This window comes from Pangasianodon hypophthalmus, chromosome 12 (assembly GCF_027358585.1).
Source record: "Pangasianodon hypophthalmus isolate fPanHyp1 chromosome 12, fPanHyp1.pri, whole genome shotgun sequence".
Taxonomy (NCBI): domain Eukaryota; kingdom Metazoa; phylum Chordata; class Actinopteri; order Siluriformes; family Pangasiidae; genus Pangasianodon; species Pangasianodon hypophthalmus.
Window position 1 is genome coordinate 20,582,738 of NC_069721.1, and position 19,487 is coordinate 20,602,224.

Genomic DNA, 19,487 nt, shown 5'->3' on the forward strand with positions numbered 1-19,487 from the left:
AAGAAAGTTGGATAAAGACCTAAGTAGGGAAAGAGAAATACTCCAATTTTAGAATTGCTGAATTTTATTATTATTATTATTATTATTATTATTATTATTATTACTACTGCTACTACTAATACATACTTTTCACACAAATTTTTTCTTCAGCAGCAGTTGTCAGTAGTGTTTAAAGGTATTCAGTGGGAGAAAAGCACCAAAATATTTTACTGATAATGAAATTATTGATTAAAATAATAATAATAATAAAACAGCGAAGATATATTATTTAAGACTTTACACAAAGCATGTCTGAAATATTTTGTAAAAATGATGATAATAATAATTTCAACCTTGTGAACTGTGTCAAACTATTAAAGAAATTATTTTTATTATTAGGAGTATTTTTAAACACACACACACACACACACACACATATACTACATAATATTTTGGTCAGACATGGGACTGATATATTGCTCTAGTTTAAGTAGGCTGTCTATGTGTGCAACAACAACAACAATAATAATAACAAAACTGAACAACAATGCTTTACATTTTAATGATTTTAACCAATAGGATAACGCCTCCTTTAAAGTTTCTTTAAAAGAAACAAACAAATAAAAGTCTTAAAATAATTATAATTTAAAATAATTTAAACACACACACACACACACATATATATATATATATATATATATATATATATATATATACATACACACACACACACATTTTTTTTAATGAAACTAAACAGTATAGAAAGCCAGATTGATCTTATACAGGAAGTTCCTGATTCGGGCTGCTAATTGAGATGGGCGGAATCCCAAATAGCTCCCTACTTTCTACACTGGTGCACTACGTAGAGCATGAACATAGTGTAACACGTAGAGCCCTACGTAGTGCACTTTACATCCAATAGAGTCACAACGCTGCTCCGTTACAAGCAGGTGCAGTCAGACTTGGGCGTTGCCTGGTGACGCCACGCGCTCGTTTGAGCGGGAACTTTTTAACCAATCAGGGAGAAGCAGTAACAGGGAGTGGAGGGGATGATTATGGCGGATTGATAAGTTTTAGCATAAGCGCTGTTTCGCCTAATAGATACATTCCGTACAAACATATATAAACAAATTCCTCCCTCCCTATTTTAATTGTATGTGGTTTATAAATCAGTTGGATTTCTGAGTGACTGGTGCGGTCAAGTTGAGGATGAGTAGAGTTTTAAAACTGTTTTTTAGCACTTAGATATTTTACCACATAAAATGGCGACCGTGAGTCAATAGGTCCTGTATTAATGAAAACATTTTTTTGAATTTCATATTGTGTATTCTGCCTTTTTTTTTTTTTTTTTTTTTTAAACCTGCCTTAACAATGTAACACACCGTGTTTACTTTAGCTAAATAACACACCTCGTTGTAAATTAAGTTGTAAATTACGGGTTGTGAATTCGCCTAAAACGCCTCCATGATGGATCTTTAAAACTGAAAAAGTCAGGAGCCGAAACACCTACTGCGCATGCGCAGAGACTGCACCAACATCTCGGGTAAGTTTGCTTACACTAGGGCTGTCTGGGGTTGGGCAGAAATGGCTGTTATCTGGTAATTATGAGTTTCAGTGGGAAGTTGTTCATTATTTTAGTTTTCAGTAGTTAAATAAAACAGTATTAGTGTGTTAAAGTAACTTTTTGCTTACTGAGTGAGGTTGAATTTGGGAACCTGCAAATTAACACACGTAAATAATTCAGTATTCACCCAGGAGCTAATCACTCCATAAATATGTCCTACATTAAGCAGTAACTATGAAGATGTGAAAACTTGGGTATTTCAGTTATGAAATCTGTAAAGATATTTAAGTAATGAGCTAAATTATTTTTTCTCTGGCTGTAGGTTTTACTGGACATTTATTTAATCCACTCAATTCACCAAAAAGAGTGAACTTCCAGTATAATTTTGGGAATATTTTCCAAATTCTAGTACATTTCTTTCTCAAAAAACACTGTGTTTACTAAGACTTAAGTAATGCAATAAAGAAATTGGAGAAAGAAATGAGACATTTGCCTAAAGTAACTGAAAGCTAGTGTTTTTTTTAAAGCTCTGACAGCAGCTGTGTAAGCACAACAGTACTTTTACCAAATTTAAAAAATAAATAAAATAAGATTGTTATGAAATGCAGCCTCTAACCGAAGTGAAATTAAATTGATTAATAATTATGTAATCATTAATTGAACTATTTGTGCTGAAATGAAATATTCAGGAACACGTGCGTGTGGCCGTCTGGAAAAACTCGTCAGATGTCAGAAGATTCAATGAGGTGGGAAAAAAACAATACAGCTTTTAATCAAAATTTATTTTTTTCTGCTCGTAATATTCTTTGACACGTCTGCTTTACGAAAACATAAATATATTTTACCAAAACTACAGGGGAATGGTTTTATTTATGCTATTCTTTAACCTTACTTTGGTGTCTGCCTGCAAAGAGGAACAAATGCGGTAAACAGTCAGTCTGCGTAAACGTCTGAAACCTCACTAGCTATGTGGCATTTTCTCAACACACAGTGAATATCATGCTTCCATCAAGTTTTCTGATAGTTGTCTGCTGTAGAGAAATGGACATTGGGCCTCATTTATTAATCTTTATCAATAAAAAGTTGTGTGTACATGTTTGCGCAAGTCAGACTGAGCTAAAATTTTATGCCAGATTGATAAAAGTTTCAGAAACACTGACTCTTTTTGTACTCGCGTGCATTTGCTGATCACCTGTAAAGTGCAAAGCACGATCCAGACGCAGCTCATTTGCATTTAGTGACGTCCACAAAACTCTATAGTTCAAGTGCACAGACAGCTGGAAGCATGAAATGAATAATCAGATAAAGTCTGAAAGACAGACGTGGAAGTAATTTTGACTCACTTTTATGCCAATAAAAATACTTAGTAATAATAATAATGTGTTTTTATTGCTAAATCTTCCATCAGCTGAGGCGTTTGTTTACGGCTTATGGCTATGCGCAGACAGGCCGACCCGTCCTCCGTTTATACAACACCATTTCTGTTGTCATAATTGCATGATTGGTTTTATTTTAATTAATTTGTTGGTTTGTTTTAGCCAATAATTTAAAATGTCTTTTTTTTTTTTTTTTTTTTTTTTTTTTTTTTTTTTTTTTTAACACAAAATGTTATTGATAGTGTTCTTAGGCCCTGATCTAGTGAGCTAGCATGAGGAAGGCATGCATCGAGACTCTTCTCTGTTCTGGCACCAAGGTGGTGGAATGAACTTCCCCTAGATGTCCGAACAGCTGAGTCACTGGCAGTCTTCAAACGACTTCTAAAGACTTACCTCTTCATAAAGTACTTAAGTTAGCACTTTCACAAAAAAAAAAAAAAAAAAATTAATAAAATCCCCAGCACAGTTTTTGGACTGATGGTGTTCCTAGTTTGTGACCTAGTGAGCCAATATCAGAATATATTTTTGATAGACTTCAAAGCACTTTTGTAAGTCGCTCTGGGTAAGGACATCTGCCAAATGCCATAAATGTAAATGTGTATTTGATAGAAACTCCAGAGCATTTCTGTAAGTTGCTCTGGATAAGGACATCTGCTAAATGATTGAAAATTAATAAAAATAAGCCATTTAAACTCGACAGTATATTCATATACAATAGTGTGCAAATGTCTTATGTCACATGCAAAGATGCCTTCAAAAATAATGAAATTAAATGTTTCTACATTAGTAAATACTATAAAGAGCAATAAACAGTAATAAAGCCAATATTTCTGTCTGAAAAGTGCTCTCTTACGTAATATGCCAAAGTGCATTGATCAAGTTGTGCTTTACGTTAGTTAGTCTTCTTACCTGTAAATTTACACACTCAGGAGCATGAGGAGGCTATGAGCATTATTCCGATTTTACAGATTTTTCACGAATACCACATTCCTTGTGTAAACACCCATATGAAAGATTTACAGATAAATCCATTTGTATCCAGCTTGAAAAGTGAGGCCCAATGTGTTTAAATAATTGATGACGCAGAGACTGGTGGATGATGAAAAACAAAGTGAGAACTCATTTCTTATTTTCAACTTGGATTTCTTCAAAATCTGTTAGTAATATTGTTTTTCTATAAATAGGTTAGGTTTTCACCTAAATGTAGAGGTGTGGAGGGGTGTCTTTCAGTAGAACTGGAATGAAATCTTTTAATGCTTTTCACTTTTGGAAGTAACCAGATTTTTAAATGGTAGTTCTTTACTTGGGGTTGAGATGTGCAAAAGAGAAAATCTTCTGAGCGCTACGTTCTATAGTAGAATATGTTAAAATTTAACCATGTTGAGGGTTTTCCCAGGCTGCCACACGTATTCAGCACCCCTACATCTTGAAGAATTTTGACAGTTCAATTGCATAGATTTGCTACTGAAAGATACTGTAAAGCAAATTAGTCAGGATGTAGCTTTTTTTCCCCTACGTGCCAGAGTTCAGTGCCACAGGGCCTGAAGGGCTGAGTGTAATTGATACAGCAGTTGTAGCTATTAGGGTTTCCAAGTGAAATATTCACTGGGAAAAAAAAAAAGTTTAAAAAAAAATCTTGATTGTGAAATGTATGAAAAACCTTCCTGTCAAGGTGGTTGATGGCAACTGGGTTGATGGCAGTCATTTGGCGGTGCTAATTTCAGACCCATTATTAGGTCTGTGTTTTCACATTAATTAATTTGTTTATTCTGTTATATTTGTGTTGCAGCTGGTGTGTGTGTGTGTGTGTGATCGCTCCTTTGGCTGTGTTGACGATGCAGCCTCTGTGGCTGGTAGATTCCTCTTTGCCTGGGGGTGAGGAAAGCCACCTCCGCCTTCCCCTCAGAGAGAGACTGCTGGAGGCTTTAAGTCTAGGCAAACACCGCCACTACTACATTTCCCATCAGCCTTTTAACCAAATTCAGGAGGAGGAGGAGCAGTGCATTGAGAATGTCCTCAGGGTGCGCTCCCCCTCCCTCCCCGACTCTCTGTGCAGAGCGAGAGATGAACAGGCGGAGGGGGGAGGGAGTGAGAGCGATAGCGACCTGCTGTTCTTCTCTTTTGCCTCATCCTCCTCCTGCCCGCTTCTTTCCTCGTCATCGGAAAGCGAGAGCGTTTCGTGGATCAGTCAGGGCCGCTCACGCAGACGAAAGCGCATACGCACGCTCTACAGCAGGCATGGCCTGAGCTCACACAGCGCCATGGGCAACCAGGATGCGAAGCCGAAGCGCTCAGCCCCCGTGGGAGATGGAGAGAACGCGGTGGATGAGTGCAGCCATGCTGACGCCACAAAGAAAGGATTTCACACCAAGAAATCCCACGGCAAGCATGGCAAGGGTGGAGACGGAGGAGGAAAGAAGAAAGGCAAGTCTGAGTCCAAATCGGTCTTCAACATCCGCAAGCGAAAAAATCTAGCCAAGGTTAAGGGCCTGCTCAGCGGCTCGCGTGAAGATGCTCTGGACTCGCAGCATGACGAGCTGGACACTAAAACACCCGAGCTGTCGGCCGATGAGCTCGGCCAATCCGACGCTGAGGACCAGAGACCCGTTCTCTCTGATAACAACAGCAGGCAGGAAACTCCGGACGCTCCCGAGAAGAAGGCCAGCTCTGGATCGGATACGGATATTTACAGCTTCCACTCTGCGGCTGAACACGAGGACCTGCTGGCTGACATTCAGCACGCCATCAGACTCCAGCAGCAGGGAAAAGAGTGGAAACAAAATGGCATCACTGAGACTGAAAATAAACAACGCTGCTACACCAAATCAGAGCCGTTCACCATGCTGGAGATGCCACGCTGTCAGGAGAATGGCCTGGACACGCACTATGAACTCGTGAAGAGTGATACAAATGGAAAAAGAGATGCAGAGGAGAAGGAGAACAAGCAGAATGAAGACACAGAGAAGGAGAGGTGGGAGGAGGAGATTGTTAACGGCAAGATCGGTGCTTCCGACCCGTCCCTTTGTGCTGCTATCACCGTAGCAACTGGGACAAAAGAGCCGGAGGCAGCGCGTGACATAGGCCCCGCCGTTGCCGAGGAGACAGTTGAGGAGACAGTCGGAAGGGTGGTGAATTTAGTCACCAAGACAACCAGTGAGGCCAGCATTCCAGACTTCACAGCTTCGTTTGAGAGTGCAGTGGAGGCCACTGAGGAGGTGAAGGAAGATGAACATGTGGATCTTCAGCTTCAAGAGGAAGACTCAAGTTCAGACACAAAACGGCCAGAGACTGGCGCTTCATCATCATCTCTGGACCTAGAATGCATCGGCGTTGAGGATTTGACTGCTGAGCCGGCAGTAGAAGATAAGGAGGAGGATGAAGAGGAAGTGCCCATTGCAAGGAGAAGGAAGAGCAGTATATCACTCCCACAATGGCTGCAGCAGGAGAGTCCTGTAGCTACACGGCACGTGAAGCCCAACATCCCAGCAGTCGGCAGTCCAGTAGTAAAACCCTACCCTCCCATCCACCCTTCATACATCAAAACCACCACACGCCAACTTAGCTCACCTGTTCCTTCTCCCGTGCCCTCGCCGTCTCACAGCCCACTCTGCCCGCGCCGCTCCCATGAGGCTCCGCCCATCACCAACACCATCGCTGCCGCTCGGGCAGGACGGAGGCGCCCCAAACAACGGCAGCGCTCTTACAGTGTCACCGGACCCATCAGTCGCTCCGCCGACTGGACCGAAGAGCTCCGTCCCCTTCCATCCAAAACCGGCTCTGAGGACTTCCTCGAGTATGGGGGCTCGGAAGGGACGCTCCGGACAGGAGAGACGACGCTTGAGGCTGGTCGCAGGGCTTCAGCCGGGCAAACCTCCTCCTGCAGTTTTCATGATGTGTTCACAGGTGAGGAAATTCATTTTCTAATGAATATCATCCACCTTTGTTAATCTGTTTAGGTAGCTTTTATGATGTGCTTTCTAGAATACTCCTTTGGTCAGATCTGACAGAGATTTGAAGGTTTGCTGATTATTTGAAACCTCAGTTGATTATAGAGTTGCCAGTTAATATACAATATGTGGAAAGTAGTGTTGGCTAATGATAATGATGAGTTTCAAATATAATTGATTTTTAAATGTTACAGGATGTTAAAGGTAAGGACTGTCGTGTTTTGGAGTTGTGAGCCGGTTTATTGAGGGCTTAATTATGGGCAGGGTTAATAAATAGTGGTGGACTGAGGCATGATGGGAAATGTCACTCTGAGCATCTGATGCTGAAAAACATCAGAGCAACTAAATCAGCATGTATCTCAGTGTGTGTGGGTGTGTAAGGATGATGGGTTGGAAGACAGGTACATAAATTGTGAGTGTGTGAGTAAGCAAGTGAGAGAAATAATACAAGAAAGAGAGAATGAAGAAGGACAGTACTGGAGTAAATAAGATAAATACCGTTTATACTTTATCTTTATATAATGTTTGTGTGATCATACTGTCTTGTCCACAGACACAGAGCTGGTGCTGTTTTAAAGAACCAGAAAACCATTATGAAAATGTTTATTTAAAGTTTACATAAAAAACAAACCTCAAGTAAATTATCAGTATTTGTAATGCAGCAGTACCGTGTTGCTGGCAGTTTGTGAGCAAATGTATATATTGTATATAACACAGAAATGCCTTTGAGAATCGTAGTATGGTATTTTTGTCATATCTTCCACCTCTATGCACAAGCTGAATTAAGAACAAAAGATTATAAAGAATCATTTAGAAAATAACCTTGCTAAACCTGTTTTCTTATACTTTCCATGTATCTGAAATGCCTAATCTAAATTTGTGGCACATTAGTTGAAAAGCACCCCCCCCCTTTTTTTTTTTCCTTCTTGCACAACCACCAACCCCCCATTATTCACACATCACACATGCACATATATATACACACACACAATCTCTTTTCCTCCCTAAAATCAATACTCTTCACTTTGTGATGGCTCTCTATCCTGAAAGATGTCTATTAATAATTCACGCCACTTACGTAGCAGACAGCACCCATTTATCTGAACCTTGTGACCTCAGAAGGTACTAATCTGTTACTCTGCTTTATACTGTGTGAATGTACGACATGGAAAAGAACACTGTGATTGGTTTGTTTTTGAAATCTGTGTTTTGAAAATCTTCTTGTTTTCATGGCCTTCCTGTGAGAGTAAAAACTAGCTTTATATATTTATAGCGAATTGGCTGTGCGCAGGAATTTAAGAACACTAAAAGTCTGAAAGATAAGGAATCTGCAATAAGCTGAGTTTTCTCTCTATACTTTTTCATCATCAGGACAGATTAAGCACGGAAATGACAGCATGCTTACGTTTCTGCACCACAATCAAGGAAAAACTATGAATAATTTAAACATGGTAGAGAATTCAATCATTTAGCTTTTTTGTTTTATGCACAGACTTGTATAAAGGAACTCCGCAATGTAGAATTTAGCACTTGAAGATCTTCACTCACTTAGAGGGGGGGGGGCAGGCAATGTTAAGTTAAAAGGCTAAATAAATTGTTCAAAAATTGTTTGCGTAATATAAGCGGCTGGGATAAATTTACTGCATGTCAGATTGGTGGTGTTTCATAATGGTTTAAGGCATATCTCCCTGAACCTCTGAGCAGTGTAGCCCATCCCAAGCACTTCTCTAACCTGAGACCTAACCGGCTGTTAGTCCTGATCATCAGTCGCAGCTTCAGCGCTCTCAGTGCCGCGGCCCGGCTTTAATTCCCATCCAGGGAACAAACCCCAGCCACTGGGGTTGCACAAAACAGTGCGCTCCCAGTGCCGGTCCCAAGCCAGGATAAAACTGGGGATGGTTCCGTCAGGAAAGGTATCCGGCGTAAAAACTGTGCCGAATCAAATATGCGGACCAATGACCCGTTGTGGCGTCCCCTAATGGGAGCAGCCAAAAGAACAACAACAACATTGATTCTTTAATGACAAATTAAAGGAAGAACCAATGTAGTGTTGGGCCACCATGAGCCTCCAGGACAGGTTCAGTGCAGCGTAGCTCTCTGCACATCTCTACACATTCTACATATCTCTGGATCTGTACTGGAGCAATGAACACCGTTCTTCCAAAAGATTTTTCCTCAGATGGTGTTTAGATGATGGTGGTGGAGTGCATTGTGTAATAGTTCACTTAAATGTCCCATAAGTGTTCAGTTGGGTTGAAATGTGTTGACTGTGAAGATCACACTATGATTTATATCATTTTTTAATCCTCATCAAATGATTCTGTGAGCACTCGTGCCTGGTGGATGGGGGTAGAGTCATCATGGTGGAGACCACGTCCATCTGGATAGAAATGTTTCACCCAGCTGGGTCATCCAAGAACTGCAGTATTGACTTGCAGTGATGTTTCCCTCTAAGGCAGAGGTATTCAGTTTGTGAGGCATGAAAGGAATTGCAGGTAGGGAGCGGGTGAGATGGAAAATACCCCAAAGAAATCAATAATTGACCATTTCAGACCTGCCAGCCTTTACACATTTTGCCTATGAGCTTCGCATTTTAACAAAAGAACATAAAATGTGCCAGAAGAGGTGTTTTTTTTTTTAATAAAAACAAAAAAACAGAACAAACAATAAAAATGTCAGATATGAGTCCCGAATGATTGACAGTTGCACAGGTGAATGTGCTGAGAAGGCTCCCTCGTTTCCATCACAGTAAAGCGTTCATTACCATGATTTTTTAGTTCATTAATGTGAAATGAAAACTATCATGGTATGTCTTACTTACCCATCATTAAATATGAATACAGTTAACATCAGTTAACTGTGTTTATTAGGGATAAGTTCTCAAAAGACTGGGAAGTGGGGCTCATAGGGGAAAAGTTTGAATATGTCTGCTCTGAGGGGTCAAGTGGAGTCGGACCATGGCAGTGAAAATAAACACCTCCCACAGCATAACAGAGCTGCTGGGATTCCCTTTAATTTGTCACCAGTCTATATGATGTTTTGACCATTTAATCTTCTGCATGTAAAGCACTAGGAGATTTCAAACTCCAAATGCTAAGTGCTGGATTAATAAAGCTGATTATTATAATACGTTTTAATTTTCACCACCTCCTTGTCTCTTTGGAAGTATTCACTTAATACTGGGAAACGTTAATATTAGCTGTGAAAATCTGTAGCAATCTTACCTCCAGCACACTAGTGAAATAATTTAGTGAATGGTAAGATGACTCAATTGCATACTCTTTGCCATTTCAGTTTAATATTATAATATGTTGTGCAGCCATGGTTCCTAGCACAAAAACCCCCAAATCTTCACAGATTTCTACCCTGTCCTCTTGGCTCATTATCCATCTGGCACATTCTGCCTCTTTCTCTCTCCACACCTCTTTCCTTTCTCATGACAGACCCACATTTATCCTCTCCATCTGTGAGACAGAATCAGGGGGAGGGGGTCAGTGTTTCTGTGCATGTCAAGCTGAGAGAGTGAGGCAAACAGTCACATCATCTATGAGCTATTAATCAGCAATCACTAACGTTGAGTGGGAGTGAGTGATGCAGTGGAGTGAGTGATGTAGGATCATGCATGGTCCATCTTCTGCTACTGATATTGTATTATTAATCATCACAATAATGCTGTGACGTGTGTGTGTGTGTGTGTGTGTGTGTGTGTGTGTGTGTGTGAGATGAGTCACGCTGTCATAACCTGGTAGAAAGCCCTAATCATTGTTCTAGCTTCTCTCTCTCTCTCTCTCTGTCATTTTGTTTTGCCATCACTACTGAGTCGTGATGTGACTGCCCTTCTCAGTCTCGTGTTATATTCCTGCTTCATGCCTGACAGTCTGTTTTAGACCCCCTGAGCCTGTCAAATCGTATCATCTTCCCTCTCATCCTGAACAGAAACTGTAATATAAAATGATTAAATCGCAAACATTTCAAGCTGGAATAGAACAATAGCAGAAAATTTTACAGATACAGACAGCATTATTTATAGTTATTTATAACAATTCAATATTGTTGATCCATCAGTACAGTTTCATCTTTGAGTGCAGATACAGTTTCTCAGTTTAATTTAATTATATTCAGTGCTGTCTCTTTCTCTGCTTTTCTCACTGTCGCTTTGTCTGTCACTTTCTTTCCCTGTTGCTTTGTCTCTTTCTATCCCTCCCTGTGTCTCTCTCCCTTTCTTTCTTTCTGTCTCTTTCCCTGTTGCTCCATCTCTTTCTGCATCTCCCTTTGTCTCTGTCTCCCCTGATGTTTCTGTCTTTCTTGTTCCCTCGTTCTATCTCTTTCTGTCTCTCCCTGAGTCTCTGTCTCTCTCCCTGTCTCTCTCTGTGTCCTCCTCTGTCTCTGTCTTTTTCTCCGTCTCTTTCTCTCTCTCCCTGTGTCTCTGTCTCTTTCTCAGGCTCTCTCTCTCTCTGTCTCTCCGTTTCCTTCTCTCCTCTTCCTCTGCCTGCATAAATTCCTACTGAAAGTTCACATTAGTAAACAAATTATTCTTTGTTATTTTTATTTTTTCCCTTCACCCCTCTGGCAGACCTGAAAGCTGTGGTCCCTTTAATGCATCACTGCTTCTGATCGCTTCTTTTTCCAGATGCAGACTTATTGATGAAACGATAAAACATATTTGCTCTGTATTGAACAGTTTTCATGCTGTGTTCTCATAATGGAACTCTCACATCTGGCCCTCTGTTATGGTTAGTGTGTCATGTCTGATGCTAACATTTTATCTTCTGTGAACAGAATCCATGCCAGTTTTGTTTTATGCTGGTTCTGCTTGTCTGAGCACGCGGGTAACCGGGTACTTTTTGTGTAGTTTTAACTGTGTCTATAAAAAATATATATATTTATAATATATACCTGAACTTGTGGTGTGTGTGTGTGTGTGTTTTGAGATTGAGTTTGCACCTCCTCTGCCGTATTGCCTCAGCTTATCCTCATTGACAAAGCAATGGCCTGTTGATAACTAAATTAGGACTGTTAGAGGTAACATGCAGAGAAAGACACCGTTAAACAAGTGTATGTAGGTGGGACGAAGCCCAGCACTAACAAACACTGCTTATGAGACTGATACTGAGTTGACTAGTGTTAATTAGTGAGGTTAAAATCTCATAGGAAATCTTCTAGTTTAACTCAAACCAGTTAAAGGACAAATTATTTCTACAGATTTAACCACATTACATTCAATTCAATTTTTATGGACATTGGACATTGGACATTGGACAATGGACATTGTCACAAAGCAGCTTTACAGAAATAAATGGATTCACAAAAAAAATTTATTGTAAATCTGTGAATTTATCCCTAATGAGCAAGCCAGAGGCGACGGTGGCAAGGAAACACTCCCTGAGATGATATGTGGAAGGATCCTTGAGAGGAACCAGGCTCAGAAGGGAACCCATCCTCATCTGGGCGCAACGGATAATGCAATTATAAATAAATCCCTTCTTTTATTGTGTACTATATGGACAAATAGTGCAATTGTGCAACCAATAAATTCATCAGTTTTTGCAAGAAGTCCGGTTAGTTAAAATCTATCCACTGTCCACTGATGGAGTCCTGAGTACGAAGGTTTTCGTGGGAACCGCAGCCCCAAAGCCACTACAGCAATTGTAGTCCCAGGCCATTACAGTACAGCTCCCCATATGTGATCCCCAAGCCATCTCCACAGCCCCCAGGTGGGACTATCCCCAGCAAACCAAATGGTTCTTCAGACTGTCCATATGGGGCCACCCCCAGCAGCAGCGAGCAAACTCAACCGATGAGAACTCGAACCAGAAGTAGGGCATCAGGATGGGTAAATTCAGCAAGGAGGAGCAGAAGGGGTCAGGATCACTGGCGTCTCAGAAGTCGCATGTGTAGCTCGACAGAGAGTGAGGGGGAGATTGTTAGGTAAGCTTTTGTCCTCTAATGATTAAGGACAATGTACTTTGTGTACAGATTGCAAGCAGGGACTCCAGCAGGACTAGCTTTGACAGTATAACTAAAAGGGAGAGCCAGAAGCTAACACAGACATGAGGGAGTCCTGGGACATAAGTCAGCCAGCCACTCCACTGTCGACAAACCTGAGTGAACACGTGAGAGTGGGGGGATGACAGCATCCAAACATCCCAGTTCACCACAACACTCTATGCCTGTGAAACCTCCAGATCTGCCCTTGTACCTAAGAAAACTATTCACTAAAGGCTTGACTAAACAAATATGGTTTCAGCCTAGACTTAAACACTGAGCCCCGAACACTAAGTGGAAGGCTGTTCCATAACTGTGGGGCTTTGTAAGAGAAAGCTCTACCCCCACCTGTAGCACGCACTATTCGAGGTACCAACAAATAGCCTGCACCTTTTGATCTGAGTAGGCGTGGCGGATCATAAAAGACCAAAAGTTCACTCAGGTACTGTGGCGCGAGACCATTTAGTGCTTTATAGGTCAGTAGTTGTATTTTATAATTAATATGAAATTTGATTGGGAGCCAGTGCAGTGTGGATAAGATAGGGGTGATGTGGTCATATCTTCTGATTCTAGTAAAGATTCTCGCTGCTGCATTCTGGACTAACTGGAGCTTGTTTATGCATCTACTGGAGCATCCAGACAGTAAGGCATTACAATAATCCAACCTAGAGGTAACAAAAGCATGAACTAATTTTTCTGCATTGTGTAGTGACAATATATTTTTTATTTTAGCAATATTTGTGAGATGAAAGAAAGCAATCCTAGTAATATTATCTACATGAGCTTCAAAAGAAAGACTAGAGTCGATAATCACACCAAGGTCTTTTACTGCTGCACATGATGAAACAGAAAGGCCATCCAGAGTTATTATGTAATCAGAAAGCTTACTTCTAGCTGCATGTGGTCCTAGTACAAGTACTTCTGTCTTGTCAGAATTTAGTAAGAGAAAGTTAATAAGCATCCAGTTTCTAATGTCTTTTACACATTCCTCAACTTCATTAAGCTGGTGTCTGTCATCTGGCTTTGCTTAAACATACAACTGTGTCATCAGCATGACCGTGGAAGCTAATACCATGTTTACGGATAATTTTGCCCAGAGGTAGCATATATAAAGAAAAGAGCAATGGGCCTAAAACAGAACCTTGCGGGACACCAAACTTTACCTTAGCATGAGAAGAGAAGTCACCATTTACGTTTACAAACTGATAACGATCAGTCAAATAAGACCTGAGCCAGGAAAGGGCCGTTCCCTTAATGCCTACTACATTTTTTAGTCTATCGAGGAGAATAGCATGATCAATGGTATCAAAAGCTGCACTAAGGTCAAGCAGCACAAGCAAGGAGACACAACCCTGATCAGAGGCCAGTAGTAAGTCATTTACAGCTTTTACCAGTGCTGTCTCTGTGCTATGATGAGGCCTAAATCCTGACTGATACATTTCATGAATGTTATTCCTATGTAAGTATGAGCACAGCTGCTGTGCTACAACCTTTTCTAGGACCTTGGAGATAAAGGGGAGGTTTGATATTGGCCTGTAGTTGGACAGCTGACAGGGGTCAAGGTCAGGTTTTTTAATAAAGGGCTTGATAACTGCTAATTTAAAAGATTTAGGTACATAGCCAATGCTAAGGGAAGAATTGATTATTTTTAAAAGAGGTTTAATTATTTGAGGAAACAAGTAGGTAAAGGATCTAGTATACATGTTGATGATTTTGATGATGAAATTAGTGAAATTAGTTCAGTCTCTTCAAGGGGAGTAAAACATTGTAATTGTTGATCTGATATTATATTATAGTCTACAGGGTTAGTTATAAAACTGTACGGTTTTAAATTAATTGTCTGAATTTCTTGCCTGATATTTTTACCATTGGAAAAAATTCATGAAGTCATCACTGCTATATAATGATTGTGTGCGTGTTTCTGTTGTGGTCTTATTCCTAGTTAATTTTGCTAGAATATTAAATAAGAATCTAGGATTATTTCTGTTATCTTCAATTAGGGTGGAGAGATACACTGATCTAGCAGCACTAAGAGCTTTCTTATAGCGCAAAAGGGTCTCCTTCTATGCTATTTGAAATACTACCGATTTAGTTTGACCCCACTTACGTTCTAGTTTTCGAGTGGTCTGTTTTAAAGTTCGTGTGTGATCGCTATACCAGGGTGCTAGCCTTTTCTCCCTAATTATTTTTCTTTTAAGTGGAGCTACCTTATCTAGCGAGTTGCAGAACGTTGATTCTAAGCATTCAGTTGCCTGGTCAAGTTCTTTGGGATCAGATGGTGATCCAATCATGGTTAGGCATTACATATGTGTGGTTGGACATCAAGTTGTGCTTATTTTGCTGTTTGTTTTTGAGAGAGAGTTGGTCTAAATTGACCAATTAATCCTGAACAGAGTAACTGACAAACATAATGCAAATGTCAATATAGCGATAACGAGAGATTATCTACTATCCAAATGTATGCAGATATTACTGCTACAGATGAAGTAAATGGTATTAGTGCTACATTAGATGATATTATATCATCATAAACTTTATATTTGCCCACAGTGATGGTAGCCTAGCAACCTGACACTAATTGATTATAATCTGACTGAAGAATCTATCAAAACCTTTATTTAGGAATCAGATTGACATTAGCTAAAATGTTATTCATATTTTATTATGGATTAATGTTAAAAGACAGGGAGTGCTATTCATCTAGACCTAACACTTTCAAATTGTGTAACGCTAGAAGTTTCTTATGGCTTGTCATCAGGTCAGTTGCTAAATGATGCTAAGCTGTGGCCTAGCCTGCAGTGGCCAGGCATACAATATATACATATCTTATAGAACCTCTTAGTGTTTATACGAGAGAGAAACTGAAGGCATTCTTGTACCTTGATGCATATAATTTTGTTGTTTTTGGGCACGTTGAAGACGCAACATCGAGGACGTTCAAGACGCAACACTGTGGCATTGAAAGCTGAGGTGCAGCTCAGTCAGATGCCTTAAACTCATTTGTAATCTGAGCAATGTTGGCTAGCTAAACGTGTCCATTATAGGCCTCCGTAAGAACATGACCTAGCTATGTTGCGTTAGCTAGCTAGTTGCTTTATGTAGATTTTAGGCGAGCTATGTAGGTTTGCTAAAGCAATATAAATTAGGCAGGTTAGCTCACTAGCATTTAACTGTTAAATTCTCATGTAGCAAGCCAGATTCACTGATATGATGGTTATCTACTTAGCTGAGATGAAATGGCTGCCTCAAAGACAGTGCTCCTCAGACCAATTGTCCCTCCTAATTGTCTGTAACCGTTTTCTGTTGGCCTGGAAAGGTGTCAGACTCGATATTTGTGTTAAAAAAAAAAAAAAAAAAAAAAGTTTATGAACACCTTTCTGATTCTGACACCCAGTAGCACATTGTGACATTTTAGAAAACGAATTCTGGAGTGCTCCTAAAAATCACTATAGTCTATTTGTTTATAGTGTATTTAATTTATTTTATAGTTTTTTTTAAAAAAAAAAAAAAATTATTTTGCAGTCTGTTTATTGTAATATTTTTAAGGATATAAGAACTGCTTAATTAAGTGTGGGTTCTGGAGTGCTCCTAATAATCGCTACAGTCTCCTGTCATTTTTACAACCAGGTGGCACGGCTGATGTAAGAGTGACGTGTAGCACTCGGGTCTATATGTTCATTAAATAGAGTGCTACGTAATGCTGTTAGACCCTATGTAGTGCACTATAGACCCAGTAGAAAGCCACAGGGGAAAAAAGTCTTCAGACTGCATTGTTTATTATTTTTGTGTTTAGATTTTATAATTAATGAAAGCTTTAGTATCGCCCGGAGATCGCGAGTTTGAATCTACATGAGAGGAAAATTGGCCATGTTCTCTTATGGGAGGAATGGAGGGATGGCATACGTGTGCTCCCCTGTCAGTCACAGCTACACTAGCCAATCGTGGGCATCTGTGAGCTCGTGTATGCGGAAGAGTGCAAACAGCGCGTTCCTCAGAGTGTTTACGCCACACCCTGATGTAGCATGAGCAGCAGTTCGAAAAGGTGCAGTTGGCGGGCTTCATGTAACTCAGATGAAGCATGTGATGGCCTGTGATAAGGGAGACCTGACTGGTGTGCGGGAGTTGGCCAAGCCTAAATTAGGATGAAAATCGGCGGTGGGAAGCATCTTTTATTTTAGTTTTTTCAGAGTCAAACACTACGCAGTTTAGGAAACATACACAGCTGAGTAAAAGTAGAACACTGTATCTTAAAACATTTGAATGACACATAAATCAATTTTAGAGTTTATGTAAGAATATGGTAATCCATAAAAATATATCTGAATACAGACAGACAACCTTGATTATCGGTGGCCCTCCTTTATCTTTAACAGAGTAAAAAGAGACTGAATCCGTTCTGAAGGTTTTGTGTTGAACAGCAAATAGTTTTCAGTGCTTATTTTTAAGGAAACAAGACTTGCTTAATTAAGTGTGGGTGGAGTGTGATGCTTATTTTAGAGCCGTATGTGTGAGAGAGAGCGAGAAAGAGGGAGAAAGAAAGAAAGAAATGGTGGCCTGGGGGGTTTTGGGGGAAGTGAATTGCAGCATCCATGAGTGGGGTTTAAATCAGAAATGCAGGAGTGAGCTGTGGATGGAAATGCGGATGTAAAGGATGAACAGAGAAAAAGCCGGAGAGTTCCCCAGTGAGAGAACGGTGTACTGCAGCAGTGTGAGTCATTCAGACGAGCCGCTCTCTGTGAGGAAAAACCCCAGCCTGCCTGCAGCTAGGAATTTTTGAGAAAGCACACGGTTCTTTCTCACTAGTGACGTCTTCTAGGTTTTTTCCATTACCTGTTGTGTTGGTGGTTTAGCGTTCTAGGGATGTGAGCTTTTAACTGGGCTAACTAATAATAATACAATCTTTATCTGATTACACTAATAATACAATCTTTATCTGATTACTGCAGTTACCACCATCAAGTGGCCTTGTCTGCTACACTGTATCGGATTAGATTTCAATTCAGCTCAATTTGATTTTATTTTCTGTAGCATGTTTAACAGTAGATATTGTCACAAAACAGCTTTACAGAAAATTAACCCATTATCCATAGAGATGGAACCAATCTTATAAAATGGTGGATCAGATCTAGGGGAGAAAAAAGAATGAATTTTAATCTGGTCCTTTAACAAGTGGAAAAGATTTTTTTTTAAAATTGGAAATACATATAATGATATTTGATACTTTTTTTTTTTAAGGATTGTAGGATTTTTTTTTTTTAGTTTTATACTTTATTACATTTACAATACAAGTGATTTTTGTGTGAAAGACATGAACTGAATTAAAAAAGTTGTGGTATTGTGTAAGTCATGTTCATGAAATGCTTCAGTTTAAGAAAATCATTTTAAAGCTTAGTAGTTTTTAAAAAGAATAAAATATTAGATGGGTGTCTATCAGCTGATGCTCAAAGTTTCATTGTCAGTATTGGTAAAGAAAGTGGTGGTGTGTGATCTCTAGTCATCCAAGTTGAAGAAATCCAATCAATGCCTGGATTTTAGAGCAGTAATCACGTATATAGTAGGCCATGCCTTCTTGAAAGAGAAGAGCTACCCTGTCAGCTGCATTTAAAACCCACACCTTATTGAAATTCATAGTGCACGTAGTGTGTGTCAAAACACTGTAGCCTAGCAGGTACAAGATACCCATAATGCCTTGTGGGGAGCGCTCACTCTCTCCCTTCATGCTTCTGTCATCTGTGTGTAGGAGGCATGGATTTATATTCATGTATTTATTTTTTAAAAATTGGAAAGTAGGTGTATTACATCATATTTTTATATGTTTTGTATCATTGATGATGTATCTAGATGTGAATTTTATATCCTGGAAGAAACAGCAGTATACGTACTGAGACACTACTTACAAGTGGGCTCAAGGGGACATGGTACCAAATATTCAAGAACTTCCTGATGAGTTCTTCAGGCAGTTAAACTTAAGTGTTCTCCTTTCACTAAATATGTTTCTCTTTCCAGGACGTACTCTGTTGGAGAGGTTTTTCCATCAGCAGGAGAAGTCAGAGTGTGAAGAAGAGGCGGAGAAGCTGTGCTCTCGAATCCTGGCCATGGGGCTCCTCCTGCCCTTCGGTGACTGTTTTGGAGAGCAGTATGGAGGCAGCACCACGCACGTGACCCCGCAGTTCAGCGTGAGTCGCTAATCCTCGCTACAACACACCTAATATACTGTACAGGACTATAAGCATTCTGACCAGACTCCAGTGTCTAATCTTAGAGAAACTTTTACACAATGTTCCCCTCATGCTAAATAATGTAGGTTATCCAAAGATGTTTGGGTTTGACTTATCTCGGAATTGTCATTTTCAACCTCTGTGCATTCGATCTACGAAGTTGGGGAAAGAAATGGACGGATGCCTCCAAGTTTATCTTTTGTAAGCAACTAACTGTGATGAGTGATGTATATATTCCTCAAAAAAACCCTGAGTTGTATAGTCTGTGTTGCAGTTAAGTGAATATGTCTGTATGCTGATTTATGTAAGGTAAGTACCATTATATACATTAACTTATTTGGTGGTAGGACGTGCTACTTTGTTTACTGTTGATGCTGTCAGCAGCTATGTTGATTTGATGTCACTTGCCAAATAGGAA

At 39.9% G+C, this 19,487-nt stretch overlaps 1 protein-coding gene across 2 annotated transcripts in view; it reads left to right on the forward strand.

Annotated features, from left to right (window-relative positions):
• Positions 1-1,333: 1,333 nt before the first annotated feature.
• Positions 1,334-19,487, forward strand: part of fmn2b (formin 2b) — an 89,731-nt gene continuing 71,577 nt past the window's right edge. For both annotated transcript variants that reach the window (XM_034309462.2, XM_053238741.1), the window contains exons 1-3: positions 1,334-1,522; positions 4,709-6,822; positions 18,858-19,027. In XM_034309462.2, the coding sequence (XP_034165353.2) occupies positions 4,755-6,822; positions 18,858-19,027 (2,238 nt within the window). In that variant the 5' untranslated portion in view covers positions 1,334-1,522; positions 4,709-4,754. The remainder of the gene's footprint in view (positions 1,523-4,708; positions 6,823-18,857; positions 19,028-19,487) is intronic.